Below are 19,327 nucleotides of genomic sequence, written 5' to 3'. Positions count from 1 at the left end.
AAAGCTTGTATTTTATTATCTCTGAGCTTTTTAACCAGTGCAAATATAGAATATCTTGTGAGATGTGAGAATATTTTTTTACTCCCGTAATAAGCCTTGCTGCTGCATTGAAAAAATAGTTTGGTACATAGATTATGTTTATAGACCTCTGCAAAAGAAAGCACGGATATAAGAGAGACCTCTTTATAAGAGAAAAATGGCCCGGTCTCTTGAGCTCTCTTATATCCAGGTTCGGCTGTACTTAAAAGTACTTAAGAAAAAATGTTACCATTATTATAAAAACATTCAATTAATATTTATCAATTACAATTAATTATTTATCAATTCATGAAATGAACAAAGATAATAAAAAGTACAGTCAGGATTACAATATATTTAAGAAAGAATTGAAAAGTTACATTTATAATTCTTCTTTATGTAACACTGATTAAAAACATCGTTTATATATATTTATCCTAAAAATATTAATAATTAAAATAAAATAAACTATTGTAAGATGTCACTCCCCATTATGTACACAAGAATTGTTTATTTCTTTTACATAATGGGAAACGTTAATGTAAATATATGTATTTAATTAATGTAAAAAATTGTATTTAATTAATGTAAAAAATTGTATTTAGTAATATTGTAATAGTAATATTGTATTTTTATTTGTTATCTGAATAAAAAAAAAAATTAAAACATATATTTACAAGTATAGTAATGTAAATAAGCATTTCCTTTCCCTGTCCTTACAAGATGAGTCATCATTCGTTATTTTTATTTTGAATAATAATCCCCCCCAAGGTCAGATGGGCTGCTAACTGGTTGATGGAAGTAATTTGGCAAAATCAATATTTTCCCCTCAATGCTAAACACATGTGCAATATTGATTAAACAGACCCCTTCTAAATTTAGGTTAGGGGGATCTTGTATACTTTCAATGTACTATTCTACATTTAGAGATAATTCATTTCTATACATATTATATAATAATACACCTCACTTCAACTCGGTTAAAGGGGGCATATGGGTAGCACATAGGTTACAAATAATATCAGGAACATTATGAAATCACTTTTAATTTTATTACTAACAGAGATACACACCCATCAGTTTCTCAGAGACTCATACCCGTATGCAGAGACAAAACTGTAAGTGAGGAAAGTACATTCTAATCTTAAATGCAGAGAATAACCCAAAGGTAAAGACAGTAAAATGTACTTTCCTCACCTTAATTTTATTACTAACAGAGATACACACCCATCAGTTTCTCAGATACTCATACCCGTATGCAGAGACAAAACTGTAAGTGAGGAAAGTACATTCTAATATTAAATGCAGAGAATAACCCAAAGGTAAAGACAATAGAATGTACTTTCCTCACCTTAAGGTTTGTCTCTGCATACAGGTATAGTGAGGAAAGTACATTCTAATCTTAAATGCAGAGAATAACCCAAAGGTAAAGATAATAGAATGTACTTTCCTCACCTTAAGGTTTGTCTCTGCATACGGGTATCAGAATTCCAATATTTGAATTGTTATTTTGTGTTATTTCTTTTTTTTAGGTTCTTAATTATATTTTATGGTATGATAATGATTTTATGCGCTTTATACAGTCTATGTTAGTAGTCCGCATTAAACAGAAAAGTTCATTTTTTAGTTTGATAGCTGACTTCTGTGGCTGATTTGTTTGTTTCAGAGCGAATTCCTATAGTCCTTATAAATAATAAATAAGCCAAGTTTTAAATACATTTCATTTAACCTTTCCCTTACTGTCCTAAATACAACCGCGCGTTACGGTGCTGTGTAGTCACTACACATTAAAAAAAGATATTTAAAAAGGGAAAAATGGAACATTTATAGGGAATGGCTTTAATTAACCATAATTTAATTCAAATATAATAATATTTCCAATCTAACTGCTGTAAACATGAAAAAACCATTGGGTATCGCTAACAACTCGGGCGAAACATGCACCCGCGCCAACTTCCCGAGATCTACTAAGCAGCTATATAGTACTGGACTACGTGACTGACTGAGAGTATACTTTTGATGATATTTGTAATTCATCCCCGATTACCGATAAAATGATTTTTTGTGCCTAATAAGTACTTATTATTTAATAACAAATTATTTCAGTTGATACGTAAATGTGTAATGGAGGATTACTGAAAATCTAAACCCAATATTTATTATATTTATAAAGATATTATAGTTTTTAGACGCAATGTGTACTAGCTACAGATCATCAGGGAGGGGGGTTAACAATGTTTGAGTATGTCCAAATGCTTGCAGACTGGCTGGATTTCCTCCCTGGGGAGTTATTCATATTTAAATTTATTGCAACAGAGAAGGAAAACATTATTGAGAAGGGAATATGGAAGTCTAGGCATTTACAGGGCTTATGACCTTCTCAATAATGTTTTCCCTCTCTGTTGCAATAAAATTAAATATGAATAACTCCCTAGGGAGGAAATCCAGCCCGTCTGCAAGCATTTGGACATACTCAAACATTGTTGAATCAACTACCTGGTAAAAGAAGAAGTATAAAAATTAGAAAATTGTTTTCAGCCCGATGAATCTCACCCGTATGATAAAGGTTTCAGCTCCTTTACTTCACAAAAGTCAACAGATGGAAGATTCAAGGAAATTTGAATGGTTAAACATGGGCAGAATGGTGAATGTTACAGTGTGTAAAGTGGCCACTTAAACCAGTCAATGACAGGTCATAAGCCCTGTAAATCCCTAGACTTCCATATTCCCCTCTCAATAATGTTTTCTCTCTCTGTTGCAATAAATTTAAACATTTCATTTATATTAAACTAATTTGACTTCTCTTCTTCTAGTGCCTTGCCGGGTCTCCCCGACGTTAGCGATCACTACAGCAAAAGCATATGAATCTGTCCTGCGCAACTTTTATATTTCGCAGCCAGGACGACTGCTTATTGATGTACTCGCCGTAGTGATTCCTGGGAAAAGAAGACCAGATTGGTTTCCCGTTGCCTTCACTGGTGGATTTTTCTATCGAGGTTACTTTCCCTTAGCTGGTTGGTTTTGGTTTTGAGGCGCCAGAAACTCGCCTTTCACCTTCTCGTTATCTGCTGTGATCACACCGTTATGAGTGTGATCCCATTGCTCGGGGTTCGCGACGTGGACGCTAACGAGTTGGACTAGTAAGTAGTGTTGCCGGCGGAATGCAACTGGGCGTTTGCAGCATTTTATAGAATCATATCCTCCAGCATGATGTGACTCACTGCGACCCTACTGACAGTTCTAAAATTTGACTGGATAAAAATATATTGTAAGATAATAACACATGTTTCATGAACTTGATTGATTTATCATTAGTTTAGGAACCAGTGTTCATTGAAAAGAAACGTTAAATGATTTCTTAATTATAAAAGATACAAGAAAAACTAAAAAAATATTTAGTACATCATCTCCATTTCATTTGGAAACCAAATGAAGTGTGTTTCGATCATCTAACATGAAGGTAAGGTTCTACACTTCAGGTGCCAGTCCAGGAACAATAAAAATTGCAATTAAAAAACTTTTGAAATCAATATTAGGTATTCACCTGCCAGGAATCAAACCCAGGACCTCAGGAATGGTAGGTGAACGCGTCAAGCACTACACAACTAGGATGAATTATCTCCGCTCGATTTTCACCTTACAGCAGACATGAGTTGTAAACACTCGTCCAGGGTTCTGGTTCTATTTCACACGCAGAACTGTGTCATGTGCTTACATAGTACATATTGTATTTAGTTAGCTGGTGGTAGAAATTACGTACGCCACAAGATGTAATACAACTAGAGCTTAGATGCATTTGGCGCTTAACCATCTGGTAAAATCCCCAAGGACCAAAACTTATCTCTTATGCAATGCGAAAATCGTGTATTTTCATTTAAAAGGGTCGCTAATGGTATTCACCTGAAAACCATATGCTGCAAGTGCGTGAGAATAGAATATTGCGTGAATCTCAGGATGTCACGTAGAAAGAATAAAAGTAACTGTTTTTTGTATTAACCAACCCCTCCATAGGACCAAAACTTGCATTATATAAATCCATAAGCAGTACTTTGAGGGAAATTAGACATGTAACCTCACGCTGTTACTACGTCACTATGACGTAATATTTAGTTTAAATATAAATGATAGCTATCAAATGTAATAGTATAATGGATTTTAATATCTTTTAAATAATAAATTAATATTTAACATATTTGTGTCTTGTCAATTGATCTAGTGGACGTCGATAATTCCTTATCTGTGTGCTACTACATCGGCACATAAAAACTGTATTCTTCGTCCGTCTGGACGTAGTCTATTGTAGTAAACACAGAATACAAAATATTGTTTATAACCACAGGAATTTATTCAGGTCTAAAATGATTGAGATTTTTCAAACTCACGTAGTGGAAGGAGTCCCAGGCGATTAGCGCGAAGGTTGAGCGCCCTCAGGCTGCGCAGGTCCCCGACGCCGATGGGCAGCTGCGTGAGGAGGTTGCCGGCCGCGTCCAGCTCCGCCAGGTTGGCCATCCTCCCCACCTCCTTGGGCAGGCTGCTAAGCCGGTTGTGGGACAAGAGGAGAACCTGCAGCGGCAGCATGCAGATCTCGCGCGGCACCTCTGATAGCTGGTTGCGGCTGGAAGAAAACAATGTCTTTACTAACGCCAAGTGGGTATTTATAAAAAAATAAATTATTTAGAATAGAGAAATGATGATTAATAAAAACTATCACCTTACAAAATTTTAATTCTTTACTCATGATAAAATTAACGTTATTTAATTAATTAAAATAACGTCTCTGTTGAGATATCCGTATTTGTAAAATAATTTTAATTTGGGTATTTTTTAAAACAAAATGTCAACAAACAAATTTACTTCCAAAGCCATTTTTTACTCGCGATACAAAATGTTAGCCCATTGAGATTTCGTGCTGTTTAGATGCTAGATTTTGATTTTTTTTATATGAGAAAGTCGTTAGTTTCTGATAAAATAAAATCGAACACGAAACAAAAAAAAATTGTGAGGGTGAGAATTTTGGGGGACTACCCTACAAAGAGAACGGTTGACCAATATGGCGTGATGTAAAACACTTTAGGGTTTAGATCTTAGGGTGATTTGCAGAACTTTATTTTCGGGGGGAGGCAGTTAAAAAATCGATACGAAATAATTTGTACAATTGTTTCAGAATTTTATATTATTTTTCAAAAATATACAGAGGGCTTTAGAATATACCGTATTAAATTTCTTTTTTGGATATTCAAACATAGACAGAATGGTAAATGTTAGACAGCGTGTAAATTTTTCCTTTAAACCAGCCAACGACAGGCCATGTTTACAAATTACCGTTTAAAAAAATTCTGCCTATATTGAGTTACTTAAATTATCTAACATCTAGTGTTCGGTCTGTAACTACATATGTACATATAACGCTAACGTCTAAATTATATTCAAAACGTTGGTTGTATTTGATAGCGAACTTTAAAGTAAATAATTAAATAATGAAAAAAAACTCCGACGAGAATATAGTACCGTAATTCTTTGATTAGAATACTTATCTTATGAAAATTGAAATATTTCATGATATTTCGTCGGTTGTATGCAAATAATGTTACCAACCACGGGGTTTTTACTTTGAAACAGTCATAGAAATTTCAAGTTTACTATATCAATAAATCTCTTACCGTTTGCGTCTTGAAAATATATCAAATAAAATATTTTAATGATTTTTCATATTGTCTTTTAAGATAACGTGTAAACGAGGGTTGTGTAAAAAAAAAGGTTCTCAATTTTTTTCAGGTTTAAGACATTTTTTATTTGAACTGAAAAATACATCATTGGAAAGCTTAATTTTTTCAATCACCAGATTTTTCAACGCATTTTTGTTGACGACTGATCCACTTTTGGAATCCAGCTTCAAAGAAGTCCGCCGCCAGTCCGTGGAGAAATTTGAACGTGGTAGTAGTACAAAGATACATTATTAAAGTAATATTAAAGAAACCCTTAACATTCAATACGGAAATTCTATTTTAATTATTTAAAGTTCATACAGTAGACACTATTTATAAAAGAAATTCCATTATACAAATTTATTAAGAAGAAAAAATAAAAGAATTTGAGATGAATAAGTCACTCAGATACCAAAATAATATAATAAATAAAATATTTTTTAATTCAATCAATTTCTTCAATCAATTTTATTTTTTCATCGGTTAGATTAACTCTCCTCCTCTCCTAAGTCATGGTCAAAATAGCTTTGTCTTCAAAGGTGTCAAAAATTACTATAATCTCCCCAATGAACTAAAAACTATTAAAATTAATATATCAATAAATAAATTCTAAGTAAGACATTTTTTGAACAAGTGTAAAAACTGCATTCAATTTTAATTAGTATAAGTATATTATTATTTTCTGTTTTTCCTTTTATATCCTATAAGTTTTATTTTCTCATGTACTCGTATGTTCAAAATTATATCAATTCTAATAAATGAATAACTATAACAGTGTAAGTCACTCTCTAAGCACATGAGTTAGTCTCTTTTTTTTGGAGAGTTACAGTTATAACATTTATTAGATGTATAAAAGTGGATTTGTATAGAATAAAAAAAAACGTGTACCATTTATGAAATATATTGATTAATAAAAAATATTAACGTAAGCTATTGAGAAATTCGCATTTCCGATATGAATAAACAATTGGGCAAAGGAATGTCGCCGCAAGCCTATTGTTCCACATTATAAGGTATTCGCGCCGCGCGATACAACACGACGCATGACGCACGACGCACGACGCACGACGCACGACTTCACGCTCGCAATCTGTCGCAGGAGCGGCGCGGCGATGCATGGAGCATGGAGGGGAACACTGTGCGCCAAACGACTTCGTGTTTTACACGACATATTATTGACAACTCCAAGGACAGGCAACTTAACAGAGACGAAGGGAGTTTAGACATTTTCAAAAATTTATTCTAATATTCAGAGACAAAACTCAAGGTGAGGAAAGTACATTCTAATCTCATACGCCGAGAACGACTTGAAGGTGAGGACAGTAGAATGCACTTTCTTCGCCTAATCTCATATGCAGAGAATAACTCGAAGGCGAGGACAAGAGAATGTACTTTTCTCAAATTGAGTTTTGTCTCTGAAAGCGTGTACTAAACTTACTTATTCAATCTTGGCGGAGGCGGAGTCGGAGTTGCAAAGGAGTTTTTATTCCACATGCCAGCTTTACTTATTGCTACATATTATTTTGCCTTATTTCGCATTTTTTATTATTTGATCTCCGAGCCAATATGATAAAAAAAAATGTTTGATTTTTTTCGAGATTTCAATATTTCAGGCTGGTAATGAACGTGATAAAACCTGGTACCTGTATCTATTACCTATACAAAAATGTAAACACACTCAAAATACCGAATATGTTTGAATACGGTGGAAAGATGTGGTGTTGGAGCCAGAAAACTAATTCTAAAATTTAGTGTGTTGGCCAACCAATCAAAACATTCCATAGAATGTGACTACATATTTTGTATATTTGCCGCCGATGCGTTACTATCGTCAAATGCCGAGCATAATATCTGCAGTGCGATTCTGAACGCTCGCGCGGGGGTAGAGAAAGCGTTGCTAGCACATATAGTACATAAATTACGTGCTAGCAACGTGGTCTCTACCACCTCCTAGAGAGCGTTCAGAATACCAGCCCTGGTAGCAACTCAGGACGTTTGACGGTTAACATTATTCATTTGTCGGCGACATGCCACAGTTTGACGATCGTCAAAAATGTCGAGTATGTATGTAGACACCTCATGGAGAAGAATCAATACAATTTATCTTTCCGTAAAAACGTGTAATTTGGTCAACAGACGAAGTTAATTATATATCGTGCATCTCAATAAGGAACTACAGCCCTACGGGAAATTGGATTCAAAAAATATTTTCTCACATTAGAGCATTCAATTATACGGCAAAGTTACTTGAAAATGTTCGAAAAAAATATTTTAATAGAAAAGAACTACTTCGAACGACGTCACTAGTTCATATGAATCAACTAATGATAAGAGAGTAATGGAGGATTTCCGGTTTACTTACCGTCGACGAACCAATCGGCAGAACTGACCGATAAGAAGCGAAAGAGAACTTGAGACGTCACACGCGGAGTAATTTCAGAAATACAAAACTTTATAGCGCTAATAATACGATACATTAAAATTTTTAAAAAACCACTGAGCTTCCTCATTTATTTATTTATTTAACACTTTATATACATATAAGGGCGGGCATATTGCCTTAAGGCAATTTCTTCCTACCTACCTAAACCGTTCAGTTTGATAAAATTACATGTACATAGACATATTGAATCTTACGATTTTATACAAAATTAAAAACAAAGATTAACAAAATAAAAATTAACACTATACTATGAAGAGGGGAGAGGGGTGGGAAGGAAAGAAGAAGGATAGAGGAATAACTTAAATATTTAGATAGTGACATTTTAATATTGACTTAAATGTAAATAAAGGCATTAGTGGGTAGGTTATTCCACAATCGAGCAGCCACTACTACGAATGAGGAGGCAAGAAAATTAGAGCGATGAAAGAGTATTAAAAAGGTTTTCTCGTCACTAGAACGAAGAGATAGTCCGTGTTATGATAGAGGTTGGAAGAGCTCTCTCAGATAAACAGGCGAAGTGAGATTATTTAAAATATTGTGAAGAAGTGATAGAGTGTGAATGTTTCGTCTTTGCCTGATACCGAGCCAGTGTTGTAGCGTGCGATATTCGGTTATGTGGTCGAATTTGCGAAGATCAAAGATATAACGTATACAAACTTCAGCAATCGTTTATACGTTTGAGTGAACCTACCGGAAGTATTACTAAAATGTATTTCCCTGCAATTTCCTATGCCTATGATTTCAGGAGAATGCAAAAAACTGGCTACGAGCTCACCCAGATTCTCACAGGTCACGGTGGGTTCATGAGCTACCTGCATCGCTTCAAGCTCTCCGAGATCGACAGCTGCCCCTTTTCACCTTTCAAAGACAACAGCTGGAGACCCGATGCAGAAGCCCGGGTGAAGATCTTTGCGACATCCCATCGGTGATAGGTAATAAAAAACTCACACGAGAGGTAGTATCATACATGATCAAAATAGTGCAGGCAATTGGTAAAATAAACCAAAGTAGGGAACAAAATGCAGAACACTCTTCTAGTGGAACGGAAGGCCGGTTGACAACTCGGTAGTCAGATGGCAGAAGGGACCATCTGTAATTTTCAAAAATGTTCAGGAGAGCTGAAATACGTCTCAATTTCAAGACCCATAAACTAAAATATTTTAGTGTCGCTTTTTAATAATAAATTCTCTAAATGACGCTGATTAAAAAAAAATATGCGTGTATTTACTGAAATATTAATTAAAACTTTTGAAAACTAAAACAAACAAAATACAGATGGTCCCTTCTGCCATCTGACTACCGAACTGTCAAGTGTCTCCTGAAGAGTTTTAAGTGGTTTCCTCTCCACATGAGCAAATGCTGAGAAGTACCTGATTGGCCCACATTAGAATTTCCTTCCTGATTCCAACAGTTTAGCTAAAATTAAGTAATATAATAGCAGAAAAATCATATTTTTGAAATATAAACTTGTATATTATAAGCAAGGTAAAAAATAATGCAACTCCCATTTAAAAAAATCGTTTATACGTTTTGACGGTGAATTTCTACAACCAACTATCGGTAGGAATATTTTTTTATCAGCAAAACGTATACCGTATCCCTTCATTGAAACATCCTCGGGTACAGAGTACAGACACCTGTCGCTTGTATAGTAGGTAATCTAACGAGGGAATAGCAAGCAGTTAGCGATGCGCCGGTCTGTTTGCTGTGCGCCTTACGTACCTAGTGCCTACTGCGCACAGTAAATATACACTCACCGCACACGTCATGTTCCCGCTGCTACGGAAAAGGGCGTGGATTGGACACAGTGACGCTGACGCTGACGCTGACGCTGACGGTGGCGGTGACGCCGGAAGGTGTCTCGTTCTCGGAATACGAAGAACAAAACAAACACGTTTATGAAAACGTTACGATTCGTGTAACCCAAAAGATAAAGGCCATTTTTTTATATATATTTTTTTTTATTATTTAAGAAGGTAAACATGAACAGAAAAATAAAAAAGGAAAAATATTGAAACCCACTAAACCGCGAAACCGGCTTGTCAGCAGGTTTTTTATTTTTCCTTTACAAAGAAAAACGTTAGAGAAATTATATAATTTTAAAAAGTAATATTTTATTTTATTTGGGAAATCAACAGTTCTACATACATATTTTTAGTAAACAAACAGATATAGTGTATAAACTCAGAACTAATAACAGATTTCCACATAGTATACCAAGTTAGTAAAGAAAATATATTACATATCAAATAAATACATACAATTTATACATATAAAAATGTTATTTTCATGTACTCAAATCAATAATCGAAGATTTTTTAATATTTATTTTAAGAACATTAAGTTAAAACATTATTAAGAACTAAAAGCATACGTGTGTTTACACAAAATTTATTTACAAAAATTTTAATAGATGACTGTTAACATAAAATAATAATCAATTTAAAGTCTCGTTACATATGAGCCATTTAATTATTTTTTACTTAAAAGTTTTGTCATTATTTTCTTTTAAGATCTGCTTAGGAATCATATTGAAAATTTTAGTAATTGTATAATTAATGTTCTTTGGCCATACTTGTTAACAAACCTCGGTAGCGACTGGCTTCCACGTTGTGCTAACCTTGTATAATGTGTATGTATATACCTTTTCTGGTAGTTACTATCAAATCGATATCTAGTAACAAATTTGAGCCATACAATAGAATTTACGGACAGGCACCCTTGCGTTTTAAAAAGTTCGGGTACCTCTTCCTTATCAATTCTAGCTGATCTGTTAATTAATTTAAGAGCCGAGTTTTGTAAAGATTGAATTTTTTTAATGTTGGTTTTACAAGAAAGGCCCCAACTGGTAATACCGTACCTAATAATTGATTCCGCTAATGATTGCTAAATAAGTGTTAATGTTTTTAATAGTACAAAATATGTGAGGAATTTAGTTACGAGTATATGTGCAGATTAAACACATATTGATACATATGAAAATCAGACGAAAATCAGATGAAATCAGATGAAAATCAAATGAAAATCTGATGAAAATCTGATGAAATCTTTTAAAAATCAGATGAAAATCAGGTGTAAATCATGTAAAAATCAAATGATTTAAAAAAAATCTGATTGAAATTACGTTAAACCCAGATTAACAATAGATTTTTTCTAAATAGAATCGATTGGAAACCATATTTCGATACCAACCTCCCAATAATTATGCATGTAAGATTTATATTTATCACGTCTCTGAGAAGGTTTATCGATGAAGGGGTCTCTTGCTCATTTAACATTTTAAAAATATTATATGTAGGGGTTTACTATTTTAAAATTGAAATAAAAATGTAAAAAATCTCCGAATAACAATTTATATACGCACTTTAATGAAATAAATGCGACTTTGTATACTAACGCAAATAAGCTTTGCAAATTCTTAAAAGTGTATTATGTATTTATAGAACGGATAACAATATTAGTATTAGGATTCTACAGTCGATAACATACAGAATATTGCGTCCAATTTCCCAATAAAACTACACACAAATGACGCGATGCAAATATTTATGACTGATAACGCATAATAGTCCATACATTGGCCATACAATGCGTGGGAATAAAACTCATTACAGAGCGGTGAATACGTAAACTGCATAACTTAGTGATGAAACACGCGGGTTCATTCAATACGTATACCTAATATAAGAGGAAGTTTAGTGCCTAGGGAAATTGGATAGAAAAAATATTTTCTTACGCGGGGTAAAAATTAAAGCATTTGATAATTGTGCGGCGAAGTTTCTCGAAAATATATGAAAAAATCAATAAAAATTAACTACTGCAAATGACGTCACAAGTTCTTCTAAATCAAACAATAATCGTGTTGTGATGGATTTCCGGTTTCCAGAAAGCCAATCCACCAATCGGGACAACTCAGCAATTCCCCTCTCAAAAATGTTTTTCCTCTCTGTTGCAACAAATTTAAATATGAACAACTTCCTGGGAAGAAAATCAAGCCAGTCTGCAAGCATTTGAACATACTCAAAACATTCTTAAATACATGTTTTATCAAATAAAAGAAGTTCAGAGACATGACATAACGTTTGCAGACATAACTCGATTGTTTTTAATAAGGTATCCTAATTTGAATTTTGTATTTACTCGCATCTATTCATTCGAAACGTATTACTGTCAGCTTCATGTTGTGTTATAACGGCTCACGGAAAGTTGAAGTATCTAACATGACAAGTTTAGTGTAAATATGTATACAGGTATCGCAAACATAAAATACAAGTATCATCAAACTTGCGCAAGATACCCACGTAGTAATCTACTACTGCCAACAGGAAACCACCGGCGCTGACACCGAGAGGAGAGCAAGGTGTTGCAGCATCACTTCCCGCACAAATCTCCCCGACTGCAGGCACTGCGCTACCTCCGCACGCCCGTCACAAGTCACAAGTCACAAGCCGCTTGGCCAAACGCTTGGCAAGCCAAACGACAGCACCTACGTTCTTGCGACTCTAGCGAGTGCGGCAGTTTGTCCCGAGCGTGGCGTGCGTCGAAATTGCTCCGACCGACGGCTATTGTGTGCGCGCAGAATTGGTCAAAAAAATTCCCGTATGACCTCAGCTGATTTTGAATTTTTCCTAAACGAAATTTAATAAATAATTTCAACGCAAAATACACATTTTAGAAATGCTATACCTACCAGTACCAGATAAATATCGTCTTGCAATAACACCAAGTTTTTGGCATCTGGTAATAGTCACAAGAGTCTTTATTTATTATTTTTTTATTAATTTGACTTTTTGTACATTGGCGGGCTTATTGCCAAATGGCAATTTCTTCCAACCGACGAATAAAATAATAGTTTTATTTTTATAATTTAAGTTACAAAACATATTCAATAGAAAATGAAGATTAAAAAGCTAAACATATATAAAAATATAAATAAGCGTATTTGTTCATAAATTACCTTAAATCAATACTATTACTTAATGGGAAAGGGGAAAAAAGCGGAAAGAAGAAAGGAGGAGAGAGAAAGGAGATGTTTCTTCAGACATGATTTAAACAGAGAAACTGTAGTAACATCTTTGATGGTGGATGAGAGATGATTCCACATAATCATATTTAAAATCATATTTATCAATTCCATACTTTTTATTTAAAGTATCTAGCTAAGCCGTATACAATAAAAAGCTTAAATTGTGTAAAATTAATTAGAAAAAAATATGTTTTTGATTAATTTTGTTTTTTTTATATGGAATAACCCGCTAAGCCTCAATTTTAGAGGCTTATCTCCAGATGGGAAGAAGAGAATATGGAAGGAAGTTGTGAGAATACACCACAACACCAGGACCAATTGAGAAAGAATCTCTTGGTTTTGTCTTGCAACCAGCGGGAATCGAACCCGCGACGCCAGTTTCACAGTTGGCCGTCTAACCAACTGCGCCTGTCTTGATATTATATGTAAAGTTATGAAAAGTTAAACAATGTAATGTTATAAACATTCTTAAGATGCTATGAACTAACTTAATGAAGCTTAAATAAATAGGAACCCATCTAAAATCATACGAGGATTCTGCTTCGCTATTACTGAAGATCTAAATAACAGAATTTTTTTTTGATGTACAGAGGTTCTTTGTTTCTGGTCCGACTAGCTAGGAAATTCGTGTGTTTAGGTACTTAGGCAGGACCTTTCTTTTGACATGTTTTTTTTTCATCCAATATGAAATGCTTAAATAATTCAAATCAGTAATAATAATATCAAAAAATAAATAATAAATATAAATTAGAAATTATATCGATAATAATAAAAACTGAAGCATAAATATAAATAAGAAATTATATTGATAATAATAAAAACTGAAGCATAAATATAAATAAGAAAATATACCACTAATAATTTAAAAAAATGAATAAAACAAATAAAAATAATATAAATAAAGGGAACAATGAGGCAATTAAAACAGACAATTTTTAGTCATGAAGATATTTAGTTATGAAGGTATAGAGATATTTGTTGTTATTATTACTAATCGCTGCCCTAATTCGTGTATGTTCAATAGACCATTTTTAGCAAAATTGAGTTATGAATGTCAATATGTTTGCTAAAGAATTATTCTTTTTTTCCGTTATAAATAATATTTTCAGCATTTTTTGAGTGCCAATCTCCACTTACTGGTTTTACTTATTTGACTTTAAAAACAAACAAAAAAATACATTTTAAAATTTGCAAAATAATATATTGAACGTACAAGAACTAGGGCAGCGTAATATACATATTTTGTACAATTTTCGAATCCAATTGTATTGAATAATTGTATTCAATTGAATTTGCGCAAACTTTCTCAATATCAGCAATATGGTTAAATGAACATATATAATGCATTAAGCATATTTTAATTTTAAAGCATTTAAGTTGTGAGAATTGGAAGACTGAATCTTCAAGTGGAGCACACATTTTGTCCTTGTGCTCCGACATTTTGAGTTTATGTCAAATGTTTATTTCTCATTACTCGTGACTACTTTGTGTTGAAACGAAACGAAGGCTGGAAAAGTCGTGGCTTAAACGATTGCGACGCAATAAATAGAGCCCATTAAAACATTATTGATTCGGACTATCTTCGTACGTCATAGCGGAGCTACATATTACTACTCATCTAAATTGGTATGATTAGCTGATACATAGTGTTGATATATTATCTTCAAAATATCTGCGATACATTATTACTACAATTGACACACATTAAAACAGAGATCATTTTCACCATGTGAATATATTATGTTATCGACATATTGCTGATTATTTATTTATTAAAATTTAATAATTACCTTGATAAGGAAGCTTGTGTAGCTTTGAAACCGGTCGGTATCAAATTAAAAATTAAGTTTAAAGTTTATATTTGAAGCACTAACTTTGTGGTTATTCATTATAATAAAATAAATAAAACAACTTTATTTTTAACCACTAATTTTTTTTTCCACCGGCCGGTTTCAAAGCGAACAAGCTTCTTCGTCAAGGTTTACGTAAATAATTAATTAATTCCTATTTTATTTTTATCATTTAGTGAACATAATAAAAAAAAAAGGAATTAATTCATTAGTTACTTAAACCTTGACGAAGAAGCTTGTTTGCTTTGAAACCGGTCGGTGGAAACAAAAAAATAGTGGTTAAAAACAAAGTTGTTTTATTTATTTTATTATATAAAATAAGTGGTTAAAAACAAAGTTGTTTTACTTTCATTTTAATTTTAATTAATAAACGCAAAGTTAGTGCTTCATAAATAAATCAATCTATCGACACCCTAGTTCTATAGGGAAATAACTCAAAATAGCTCATTTTGAGCAACTTGCACTTTTTTCATTGTATTTTATTTATTTGTTCTTTTACAATTCACGTATTACTCTTTTACATTAATGAGAGTGTTCCCTAGTCAAATTTGACGGATTGTTTTTATTGAAATCGGTAGTCAGATGGCAAAAGGGACCATCTGTAATTTTTAAAAATGTTCAGGAGAGCTGAAATAAGACACAATTTCAAGACTTCAATCCACAAACTAAAAAAAAATTGTGTTACTTTTAAATAAAAAATTACCATTCTAAATAATGCTGTTTTTTTTTCTGTGTGTATTTACCGAAATATTTATTAAAACTTTTGAAAACTAAAACACAGAAAAAAATACAAATGGTCCGGTCCCTTCTGCCACCTGACTACCGAATTGTGGAAAGGGAGTGTTTCTTTACCATTTTTAAATTAAGTTACATTTTTAATAATTTTATAATTATCTTTCTATTCATTTTTAGGCTGTGCCCGTGTTAATACAATTAACATGTAAAAACAGTAAATTAAAATAAATAAATAACATATACAACAACAATATTAAGAATTATTCTCCAAAAATAAAATTGGATACTAAAAAAAATATTAAAAGAATATATATTATACAAAGTTACAAACATAAAAACAAAACATTACTAAACTCATTGTACAAGGAATTGAAGCTGTACAATGAGTTACCTCGAGAGATAAAAGAAAGAGAAGGAATTTAATTATTTAAAATTAATTTGAAAAAATATGTTCTTCAGAAAAATAGTAATGTTATTTTTTTTTCATTTATTTAATTAAAAAGTACACATGGATAAAAATTAAGATACAAAAACCAGGAATACATCTAATAGATACAAAAACCTCACCAAGCCACTTGTGGCTTGTTGGTACAGTTTACCTACATAAATATTAATCATTCTTAAAAATAAATATCTTTACATAAACAATAAAAGTCAAAATAAAGAGCGGTAGTTTAACTGTATCAGTTCAATCAAAAATAAGAAAAACAAATACTTATATCGGGACCAGTCAATTATAAGGACAGTCGAGAATAATTAACCAGGTACTGAAATTATGCAATAAGCTACCAGGGGTGGTATTCTGAATCTTCTCTACCCCCTAGAGAGTGATTAATTTTAAGGTTTTTATTTGCTTAAAATGCCCACACTGATGATTAAACGTCCAAACAAATACGAACACGTGCAACTAAATATGAAAAATTTCCTTTAGACTATTATCGCGACCTTAAGCATTACCCAAAACACTTTATTAGGTTAAATTAACAAAACTGTATTCGTTTTTTTCCGTTTTTAAAGCAGTTTTATACACCATTTGATGTTTAATCGTCAGTGTGGCCATTATATGAACAAATAAAAAAATATTTTTTTTTAAATTAATCAATCTCTAGGGGGTAGAAAAGATCCAGAATACCACCCCAGACAAAACTAAATAAAAGACTAAGACAACCTTTACAAAAAATGTTAAAAATATTTTCATTAACAATAGAATATGAATTTCAAAAAAGAAAAAATATTTTGTTAAATGAACGTAATCCGTAAGGGTTTATAAATAAATTCCAAATGAATTTTAAAAAATTAAAATAAATGTGTGATTAAAATTGATAGATATTCTTGTGTAATATGCGCGTTTTTTTTTTCATGATTTGATATTCGGTATTCAGCCGAATAGTACGCAGTATTCGGGCATATACCGATTTTTTTTTTTAAGTAGCCGAATGGGCCAAATACCGAATATTCATGGCAACTCTAATCCTGAGTCCTAAAGATCTCGATCTGGCGACTTCCGCTGTATTCCCGCAACGTTACGCGCACGCATGATGCATTCAATTAGTATGATACTTAGTATATCGGGACACGTAGCGAACTCATTGTATAGCGCCGGAAGGTATCCATGCTCTAAAATATTCTCTATACCCCATGCGGTCAGTATTGTGCTACGATACGATGGAACAAGTACGTGACAGTTTGTAACTAAGTAGCAAAATAAACTAAACAAACATTAACCGTTATTCTATGATGCAACACAAACATGGCAGTTCAGCAAAACACAATAAATATACATGGGTATTTATTACTGCGTTTAAAACAAAAACTTTAAACCAGTGACGAAGTTCAGTGCTACTGGAAATTGGTTATAAAAATGTTTTCTTTCGCGGTAAAAATTAAAGCATTCAATTGTACGGCGAAGTTTCTCGAAAACGTACGAAAAAAAATTAACTACGTCCCAAGTTCTTAGGAACTAATTAATGATACTGTTTATTCATTTAAACGCCATGAAGGCTTTTACATGTTTAACATATATAAATATCTATATATATATTTTTTTTTTATTTAAATATTTATTTATAAACCCTTACGGATTATTACATTCATTTTACATAAAATAATATATACATTTTTCATTTATACTCTGTTGTTCAAAATAATATTTTTTACATCTTTTGAAAAGTTTGTCTGAGTCTTTTGTTTAGTTTTGTCTGGTAGTTTATTGTATAATTTCAGTCCCTGGTTCATTAGTCTTGATTGTCCTTGTCTTGTTTTAGAAAGTGGTATATGGTATTTGTCTGATATTCTCGTATTATGTCCATGTTGGCTACATTTTTTTATGAAGTCAGACATGTATTTTACAAAAAAGTAGCAAATAAAAATGAATTAAGGCGTTTTTAAATATAAGTAAAAAATGTATAGGTAAAAAAATATTTTTTTTTACTTTTTTAAATTTAAATAATATAATTATACATTTTTACAATTAAAAAAAAAAAATCAATTGTTATATTTTTACTAAAACTAAAATCCCACCAAGCCACTTTCTGTAGCTTGTTGGTGGAGATTATATACATAGAAATATATACATATAATAAATACATACTAGATATTACAGTGGAGATAACGAAAGTGTTGTGTTAGATTTCCGGTTTCCGGGAAACCAACTCACCAATCAGCAGAACTCACCGACTAGAACTTGCGACTTCACGAGCGGAATAATGTCAAAATTACAAAACTTTAAAGTATCAAAATTATATATTTTTGGCTTAGTTTGATAATCTATCGACAAATATATATATATATTATTTTAATCAATAAAGTAGGTCTTATTCACATTTTGGCAACAGCTAAAACAACTTGTATAAAGGCGTCTCAAAGAAGCTAAAAACGTCTATACATAAAAAAAAACGTGGGATTTGAACATCGGACCTTCGGTCCGTGAGTCCACAAGACTACCATGGAACTACAATCCGGTTTTATATTAATAAATTAATTCAGTATTATTTACGATTGTGACAGATGTACTTAATATATATATAATTAATTAAAGCAGAACTCCGTTTATCCCTACTCCAGTCATCTGGATTGCCAAATATCCAAATCGTTATGAGGAAATAAATAATAAAGATGTTTTGAATTTTAGTTTTACAGCGCTATTAACTTTGTTGGACATGTTTAATTGAATTTTTAATGTGATACCAATTTGCTGTATTATGTCAAAAACAACAAAATTCGGTACTCATTAATACGTAAAATTGGAGTTTTACTGTATCTATTTGAGTGATGGAACGGATAGTGGTTTGGCCGGATACCGGATATTCAGCGAGCCCCTAAGCCGGATATCCGGTCCATTATATCTTACTTGTCGCGACGTGTTTAGTAGATCCGAGCTACACAAAAGTCTATTTTTCAAATTATTAGGGTTGCTTCCTTTTTTCCAAATATAGTTGGCATCAATAAATCAATTTAGTGGCGTTGATTTCACGGCAGTTTAATGAATACTGAGTTACTATCCGGTATCCGGCCGGATAGTAAAATTAGACCGGATACTGGATAGTTACCG

General features: G+C 32.5%; 1 protein-coding gene across 2 annotated transcripts in view; it reads right to left on the bottom strand.

Annotated features, from left to right (window-relative positions):
- The window catches only part of Lrch (Leucine-rich-repeats and calponin homology domain protein), a 62,226-nt gene that overhangs the window by 19,073 nt on the left and 23,826 nt on the right, over positions 1-19,327 (bottom strand). For both annotated transcript variants that reach the window (XM_088231824.1, XM_088231823.1), the window contains exon 2: positions 4,401-4,633. In XM_088231824.1, coding sequence (XP_088087950.1) covers positions 4,401-4,633 — 233 coding nt within the window. The remainder of the gene's footprint in view (positions 1-4,400; positions 4,634-19,327) is intronic.

Source organism: Micrasema longulum, unplaced genomic scaffold (assembly GCF_059751315.1).
Source record: "Micrasema longulum isolate JH-2025_06_02 unplaced genomic scaffold, ASM5975131v1 h1tg000923l, whole genome shotgun sequence".
In the NCBI taxonomy this organism is placed as follows: Eukaryota; Metazoa; Arthropoda; class Insecta; order Trichoptera; family Brachycentridae; genus Micrasema; species Micrasema longulum.
Note: the sequence above shows the minus strand (reverse complement) of the source record. Positions and strands in the feature narration are given on the sequence as shown.